This window comes from Rhincodon typus, chromosome 25 (assembly GCF_021869965.1).
Source record: "Rhincodon typus isolate 14 chromosome 25, sRhiTyp1.1, whole genome shotgun sequence".
NCBI lineage: Eukaryota > Metazoa > Chordata > Chondrichthyes > Orectolobiformes > Rhincodontidae > Rhincodon > Rhincodon typus.
The window spans coordinates 10,743,076-10,752,075 of record NC_063356.1 but is presented as its reverse complement, the minus strand read 5'-3'; the positions used below and the strand labels follow the sequence as shown (position 1 = coordinate 10,752,075).

General features: G+C 38.5%; 1 protein-coding gene across 2 annotated transcripts in view; it reads right to left on the bottom strand.

The window, feature by feature from the left end:
• Positions 1–8,208, bottom strand: part of LOC125486087 (CMRF35-like molecule 1) — a 21,460-nt gene extending 13,252 nt beyond the window's left edge. The window contains exons 1-4 of one of the 2 annotated variants that reach the window (XM_048612202.1): positions 8,163–8,208; positions 6,473–6,638; positions 1,410–1,745; positions 1,064–1,100 (exon numbers count right to left, since the gene is read on the bottom strand). In XM_048612202.1, the coding sequence (XP_048468159.1) occupies positions 1,064–1,100; positions 1,410–1,745; positions 6,473–6,512 (413 nt within the window). In that variant the 5' untranslated portion in view covers positions 6,513–6,638; positions 8,163–8,208. The remainder of the gene's footprint in view (positions 1–1,063; positions 1,101–1,409; positions 1,746–6,472; positions 6,639–8,162) is intronic. The other variant, XM_048612204.1, reaches the window with a different exon arrangement.
• Between the last annotated feature and the right edge of the window lie 792 nt (positions 8,209–9,000).

The following is a 9,000-nucleotide window of genomic DNA, read 5'->3' as shown; positions in this document are numbered from 1 at the left end:
TTGGCCTGCTGTGTTCATCCAGCTCTACACCTTGTTATCTCATGCTCCTGGCAAACAGCTCTGCCTACTTGAAGCACATATTGAAAACTTGGGTTGGCACTGCACACTCTATTCCAACTTATAATTTTAATTTCCAATATATGCAATTGTTTTTTAACCAGACCTGCAGAATAGTAAAGAGACAACAGTATAGATAGCTAGATAAAGGCCAGTTGTCAGCACCATAAAGACAATAGGCAAACTGGCCTTCATCTATATTGGATCACATCTGTCACCTTCTGTAACTTGATCTAAACTCAGAAGCAGAAATAACCTTAAAATTATTACAAAAAAAAGACATTAATTTCACTTTCCAGTTATCTTTGCTACACCCCTTTCATAATGGAAGACAGGCTAGAAAAAGTAGTTAAACTAGCTCACACATATATTGATACTGATACCAACATTGGACACAAAACGAAATAAAATCAAGCTTATATATTTATTTAGATATTATTGCTGTATGTAACATAACTGGAATTGTACAGGACAGAGATATTGTATGAAAGAAAAAAAAAATGTCTTTTCCTTGATGAAGCTGTGTGTGAACTACTGGCAATGGGACTTCTTTTATCTGTGTATCATCAAATCTTATCACCAACCTGGGTGTTACCATTGATCAGACTCTAAAGTATACAAGGCACAAGTCAGGAGTATGATGGTATTTTATTCACTTGCCTAGATTGGTGGAGCTCACACAAATAACACATCGGTATCTCGACACATCTGGGAAAAAACAGCTTGCATATTGGCACCCCATTCACAACCCAAATGATCCCTCCACCACTGGTGCATACTGGCAGCAGATTGCACCATCTACAACATACTAAAGAATTGTGGATGCTGGAGGTCTGAAACAATTAAAAACAGAAATTGCTGGAGAAACTCAGCTGCTCTGGCAGCATCTATGGCAGAAAATAGAGCTAATGTTTCAAGACTAAGCATTAACTATGCTTTCTCTACACAGGTGATTTTTGTTTGTACCATCTGCAAGGTGCATTGCTCAAATAAATTGGTCATTTACCTTAGTCTTTCCTTGTCCTTAGTATAACCCTTTCGACCTGTTCAAAATGATGTATGAAAATATTATTTGATCATTCATTAGCCTCATGTTAACTGTGTCAAGGTACATGTACAAGGTACAATGAATGAAATTTTGATTAGAACAATCAAAATGCAGTACATGGTTTTACAATGTTGTCCTGTTTGACTCTTAACCAAATTATAATTCTAATACTTTACTGAGAAAGCTGGATCCCAGAGATTTTGCAAATACATAACAAATATATACACGTCAAATTATGTGAACCTGCATTGAACACGAAAGTATCACTGAAAATGCAGCAAATAAACATATATTTATGCCTTACTTTCATGGACTTTAAGTTGTATGGGAGACATTGAATCCAGAAGGTGAGGTCTCTCTATTCCACACCAGTACCATCCCTTATCATTTTCTGTTATCTGGCTCATCTGTATTGTAAGTTGTCCTTTTGCATTATCAGCTGTAATTTTTATTCTGCCATCATGACTTTTCCTTTCAGGGCCATTGGTTTGTACTAAAACATTACAGTTTCTCCTGTAGTAGCCTTTGCACCAGTATTTCTGATAATTGCTAAAATATGTGTCATATCTGCATTCGATTTTGACTGATCCTCCCGTTTGTGCAGCTTTTTCTTCTGGTCCACTAATTGAAGCGTGTGTAACTGTAAATGTGAAAACATATGAAAATTTAAAACATAATATTTTATGTTTCAGAGACAAAAGGACATTAACATTGATGGTCTCTTCTCTCGTGTTCCACACTATTTTTGTGACCTCTTTCTCTTTGTCGGCTTTCCTCTCCTTAATTCTTAGTGGTTGCCCTCCTCATTGTCCTTCCTCTAACTCTCTGCTTCATTGTTCTTTTTGTTCACTGGCTCCCCTCTTGTTACAATATTTCCTAATGTATCTATTTGTCTGTTAGCAATACACTGAGTTTGTTGCTTTCGTATTTTTAGTGACAAATGCGCTGCAAGAAACAAAAATGACCAAGATTAACAAATGGATTTGGGCCAGTTAGAAGACACCAGGCTGGGAAGGAGAACTTTCAGAAAGGTTCCAACTTGCACATGGATTTCTCAGAAACTGGGTTAAGGGCCAAGTCAGAAATTATGAGGACAGATTTGATTACGACATCCAATATCATGCTCTAAGACTAATTGAAGTTGAAGGGTCTAGAGTTGTGAACATGTCCCACACTGACATACGCAACATAGGTGGGTGAGACCTAAACAGGGAACATAAATTTAGGCACAGGAGTGTGAGGCTTGACTGTATTACAGTAAACCCATGTATTTTGAGAATGGGACAAGGCATCGGAAAAGTGGCGAGAGCATAAAGTTTGTCCGCAGGGTTAAAGGAAGAGTTATCGTGATAGAGAAAAATTCTGAGTGAAATGGGTGTATCATTGGGTGCATGATAGCTCCTCAATGTGAGAGCTAAAATGGAGCACATGTTTGTGAGAAAAGCTGTGTTCCTCCATTAGTATTGATCCTGCTGTTACTTTAGTAAAATTTTGAAATGTACTGGCAGCAGCAAACCAAATGGCCCCAAAATATAATGAGTTCATCCTCTTCACCTTCCAAATCTTTATCTCCAATCCACTGTCACATTAGACTTACAATGTGAGGTTTTGGTATCTTCACTAAATCATAGAGTGCTTTGCTCAAAAGGAGGCCATTTGGCTCATTACATCCCTGCTAGACCCATGCAGCAGCAACTCCGCTCTTACTCCCTTGCACTTGCCTCATAGCCTAGCAATTTATTTCTTTTCAGGTAATGATCTTTGGAAATGCTATGAACGAACCTGCCTGTTCTATGTTCTCACGCAGTGCATTCCAGGTTCTGACCACTTGAGCTGTGAAACAGTTTTACATCAAGTCTACCTTTGGTTCTTTTGCCATTCACATTAAATTGATGCTTTATGGTTCTCAATTCTTGTGCCAATGTGTGCAGTTTCTCTGTATCTATAGCATTACCATCCCTCACGATTTTGAATATCTCTATCTAATCTCTTCTCAAACTCATTGAAAGAGAATAGCACCAACATGTCCAAATTACTGTTATTCTTGCAAATTTTCTCTGCACTGTATCTAACATCTTTGCAATCTTCCTAAAGTGAGGTGCCCAGAATTGTACATGATACTCCAATTGATTCTCAACTAATGTTTTATAAATGGTTCACTACCGTTTCCTTGCTTTTAGTATACTATTTAATATATTTATAAAGCCAAGGACTCTGAACCATCTGTTAATCAGCTCCACAACTTATCCTGCCATAGTCAACAATTGTCTCTGCAGTCTTCATACCAAAACAAATCTCTTCACACTTTTCTGCATTAAATTTTAGTTGCCACCAGTCTGTGAATGCCTTCTTGATATCTATCACTATCCTTTTCACAATTCCGAATATTTTGTGTCATCTGCACATTTTGAAATTGTGCCCTGTACACCCATGACTGGATCATTAACATGGATTAAGAACAGCAGTGATCCTAGTGCGTAGCAATGAGGAACCGTGGTATTTAATTGCCTGCAGCCTGAGAAGTGACTGTTCACCAGTTGCACTGCTGTGTACCATGTCAATCAACTATGCAGTACCTATGTTGCCAAACTGTCTTTCATTTCATGGGCCTTATCTTTGCAGGCAAGCTGATGTGTGGCTGAGATGTAATTGAAAAGGTATGTTGTAGCAGCACAAAAGCTTCAGATGAGTAGAAGAGTAGAACTGAAATCATCTTAATATGAAGAAGGAAGTGGCACTGAACAGCGGATGCAGAATTTGGTGGAAGAGATGGAACAGAGACACCTCGAGAATAAGTGAATATAACTGAAAGAACTGTGGATGCTGTAAATCAGGAACAAAAACAGAAGATGCTGGAAAAGCTCAGCAGGTCTGGCAACATCTGCGAAGAAAAATCAGAGTTAATGCTTCAGGTCCTGAGGAAGGGTCACTGGACCCAAAACATGAACTTTGATTTTCTTTGCATGTGCTGCCAGACCTGTTGAGCTTTTCTAGCATCTTCTGTTTTTGTTCTAAAATGAGTGAATTAGTTCGGGGAGGGAAGAGACTCAGAGCTGGGACAGATAGAGTTGGTAACAGTCTTGACATGGATTGCACCTGGAGCGCTTTGCCTGACATAAGGACTAGACATAGTTTAAATGAACAGGAATGAGAGTGTGGTGTGTCTGTGGAGCAGTTTGTTCCTTCTTAACCATCCTCATATTTCACCTTGTGGTGTTCAAGAAACAGGAATTGAAGTTGCTTGTGTAACCAGTTTTGACATTTGTACATGTTATCAGCCCTTTCGGTTTACAATAATTCAAAGACATAGTCTAGACTATCTATAAGAAAAGAACTTCAGGTTTCTATGTATTTTATTCAACATTTTTGAACGTCCCAGGTTTTCATCAAAAACAAATCACAGAGACAAAATATCTTGTTATATTTTTGAATGTCTGCTAATGACTGAGATTTTATCCTGCAACCTTTGAATAAACTTGCTTGGTGACAATGTCTAACATGGAAGCAAATCAGTGACTTTGGGAATTTGTGTGAATGTCTTACCTTATGAATTAATAAAACAGCTTTGTATTCACATTAACTAAAAGTGGGACGGCACAGTGGTTAGCACTGCTGCCTCACAGCGCCAGGGACCTGGGTTCAATTCCAGTCTTGGGTGACTGTGTGGAGTTTGCACATTCTCCCCATGTCTGTGTGGGTTTCGTCCAGGTGTTCTGGTTTCCTCCCACAGTCCAAAGAGGTGCAGGGTAGGTGGATTGGCCATGATAAATTGTCTGTGGTGTTCAGGGATGTGGAGATTAGGTGGGTTACAGGGGGATGGGTCTGGGTGGCTGCTCTGAGGGTTGGTGTGGACTAGTTGGGCCAAAGGGCCTGTTTCCACACTGTCAGGATTCTAGGATGAGAATATCTTGTTCATGTTGTTATAACTTCTACAACCAAAGCACAGAATTGCATTTCTACATATTTTGATGCAAAGCTCTATTTTGCAGGCCCTTGAAATGGTCCCAACTTTACTTACATTGGTTCTGTACAGCCCTAGTTCTTTGAGTACAGTAGAATTGATCCCATTTACATTGACATGAAATTACTAGGAATAATGGAGGAAGGATTATGATGGCACAATATATCTGTGCACCATTCCTTGAAAACCAGAATTGCATCTAATATTTTCTGGTGGTGGGGGCTTCCCAACTTGTTTATAAAGGTGGGCAGAGAAAGCAATCAGCTCAAGATGTCTAGCGGGAGTTTTGTTTCGCAAACGTACGAATTCCACGTCTGGCAGAAGCCTTGGAATACTACCCTGGAAGGATTGGGTTCAGCACGGTGTTGTGGAGGGTTAGGTTAGGAGTGGAAGAATATAGAATTTTTCCCCAGTCAGAAAGACAATGTAAATGGAACCAAAATGAATCTGTTTACTAGTGGTAAAAAGTGTAAACAAATGTGGCCTACTATCAATTGCAATTTGAAAATCGCTGCTAAGTAAATCGACAGCAGCTACAGATTAAAAAGTCAGAGATTTGCAGTTTATGCAAACAATTAGTTGTAAGATTCTACTGATTTAGTGCACAAGATATTGACTTTTAGTTAATATGAATACAAAGCTGTTTTATTGATTTATAAGGTAAGACATTCACGCAAATTCCCAAAGGCACTGATTTGCTTCCATGTTAGACATGGTCACCAAGCAAGTTTATTCAAAGGTTTCAGGATAAAATCTCAACCTCATTAACAGACATTCAAAAATATAACAAGATATTTTGTTTCTTTGATTTGTTTTTGATGAATGTCACAGGACTTGGGACATTCAAATGATGAATACAACACACCTTACTTTTTTCTCCCCTACATTGACTTTGATGTCAAACAACTCTTTGCACTAAGGTCAAATTCAAATTTAGTTGGTATCTCTCATACGAACTGAAACCTTATGACTAATTGCACAAGTCAGTCAATATAAATTGCTTCAAACCCAGAAATTAAAGCTGGTGTTGAAATCGCATTATTACAAATTCAGCACAAGCAGTAAAATAATCTGTCTGACCAGAAAATTCGCCTCAACCGGTTTTAAAGTTCTGGTTTCACATTAACAAAAACTAAAAGTAAATAAGTCATAAAGCAGGAGATTTCAGTTTGTGAAAATAAGATTCCATTGTAATGTTCATACCCAAAATAGGAGACATTTTAAAACTTTTTCCCTAAAGACAATCATTTGTTGATCTTAAAAGGGAACCACTTTTGATAAGCAAAATACATTTCTCAGCGGCTGCCTCAACATCACGAGGATTTCAGCCGATAACATTTCCGGTAGACTGATGCAGCAAGACAATTCCAAACCTCCCAAAAATCCAAACACCATTACTTTCTTACCTGATAGGAAAACAATGGGCAAGAGGAAGGTGATACTCATTTTTCTAACAGCTCCACGTTCCACACTCAGATCTTTACTTCAGCGGCCCTGCTTCTGGAATGCAGTCTCTAAATAGTCATTTCCTTCCCTTTAACACCGTGAGCTTAGAATTACCACATATGAGGACTGAAAGGACAGTTTTCAATTACGACACTCTCAGACCTTACAAAATGTCTCGTTTGAATAAATAAGTACCAACAGATTCATGGTACAACACTCTGATGCTATATAAAAGCCTAATTGTTTTCCTTCTTAGTGTTGTTTGAAGAATTGGATCAACTATTTGATTGTTAGTGATAGGATTACTGTTGCAAGCTTTATTAAAACCATACAACCTCAACAATCCCTGTAAAATCATTTAAGTTGTGTACCCTATTCTATAAAATGCATTTTACAATCATTGGATATGGGTACAGGAAAAGCAATTCAGTCCCAACTAAATCATGATTGATTTTCTGTGGAAAAATGATTGCCAACATGCCTTTGATTCCCTCGGCAGGTCCTGTCAACAAAATCTTGCCTTATGTAATGCCATGACTCCAGGATGGTGATTCTCAAACTGAATCCATCATGGAAAGGCCTAAGTGTGTCTTGTTTGCAAGACAAAGATCTCTATTGTCATTGTTTCAAAATTCCTGTCATGTGTGTTAGCCAATAGCAAGTATAAGACATTAGCCCAAATATTCTGATCAGAGTCAGAAACCCTGTTTCTAACCCTAATCGGATTAAAACTTACCCAGGTAAAGCCCAAGATATTCCTCTAGATGGATATATTCATGCTTCAGACAATGAAGATGAAGACTTTCTCAAGTTTGATCTGTTACACTTTGGCAGAGCCAGTGTGAAGAGTTGCAATTGGCAACTGCTAAATACATGAAACTACAAGAGTTAAAAAAAGATCAAAAATTGCCAGAAAACTCATCAGGTCTGCCAGCATCTGTTGAGAGAAAGCAGAGTTAACTTCTCAGGTCCACTGACCCTTCTTCAGAACTGAAGCTGCCAGACTTGATGAGGTTTTCCAGCAATTTGTTTTTGATTTCCTAGTTTCCAGAGTGCTTTGTTTTTTTTTGTTTAAAGAAGGCAATTATCCTGGAAAAACCTGATAACCTTAAAGAAGGCCCTGATAACACTTGTTCATTTTAGCCTTACAATGACAAAGTTAGTGTATCACAACAAGCTATTTTGAATTGAATTAGCTTTATTGTCCCATGTACTCACAAGTACAGTGAAAAGCTTATAAGTCACCACTTACAGCACAATCTGAGGTACAAAATTACCTAGGCACAGATTCTTCAGCACAAGTCCTTAGGGGAAAAATGTTAGAAAATGAAGTAGTAAGGGGAAAGATGTTCTAATACCAAATGCATTTCACCAGAGTATCATATCTATCTTACACCAGGATATTAAATACAAAAGATGGCTAGCAGTGAGTCTATGGGCTGGCCAGGGACAAATCAGGAAATTCAACAACTTCAGTTGTCAGTTGTCAGTTGTCAGTTGTCAGTTGTCAGTTGTCAGGAACAGAATATTCCAGCCTTTTAGGTTTCTGTACCTCACTGCACTAATCTTGGATTCCAGCTCAAGACTTTTACTTACTTAGTTTTCAATTAAGGCAATCAGAGACATTTTGTTCAACTTAAATAAACTTACATTCTAATTGAAAAGAATTTAGCTCTCTTTACTTGCTGGCTGATGCCCTGCCTACAGATCTTCACAGCTGATTGATCACTTGTGTCAGTTTTAAGGGCCTGAGCTAATATTAAGTAATTACCTGGGTTCAAGTCCCACCTGCCCCAGTGGTGTGTAATAACAATTCTGAACAGGTTGATTAGAAAATATCAATATTAAGCAATTAGTTAAGGGTGATGTTATGGTGTCCCTATCTCTGAGCCTGGAGACCTGGGTTCAAGACATTCCACCTTCTCCAGAGATGTGTCATAATATTACTGAACAGGTTGAGTAGAAAATATCAATATTAACCAATTAATGCACCACAGGGATGGAGCACTTTAACTCCAACTCCAACTCCATTTTGATCTAATCCTCTCACTCATTCCCTCAGCTTTGGTGTTATTGCATTGCCCTTAATAGACTTTGCATATAATTTGATTAATTGGAAACATGGGTGATTATTGCTGGTGGATAATAGGTACCACAGGTGATTTAGTGGTAGGAATAAAATCCTTTTGGTTGTGTGTGATAGGATGATTTGAATAGGTCTACATCCCAAAAAGGTATTGGAGTTCTGGAAATAGGGCAATGTTCATGGTGGTGCCTCACTCTTGAGCAAATCGTGCCAATATAAGGTTGACACAGATATTCCAGTACATTCGTGGCCTCCGCCTCAGGTCCATACAATTCAGCCTCATCTGAGCAGGAGTGGAGTTCTGTGCGCTTGCCCTGTTGTAAGATGTCCCAGTTGCATAGTGGACTGTGCAGTACGTAGCAGAACTCAGTTATTTGGGATCCCCTCTGTGTAAGGGTCTGC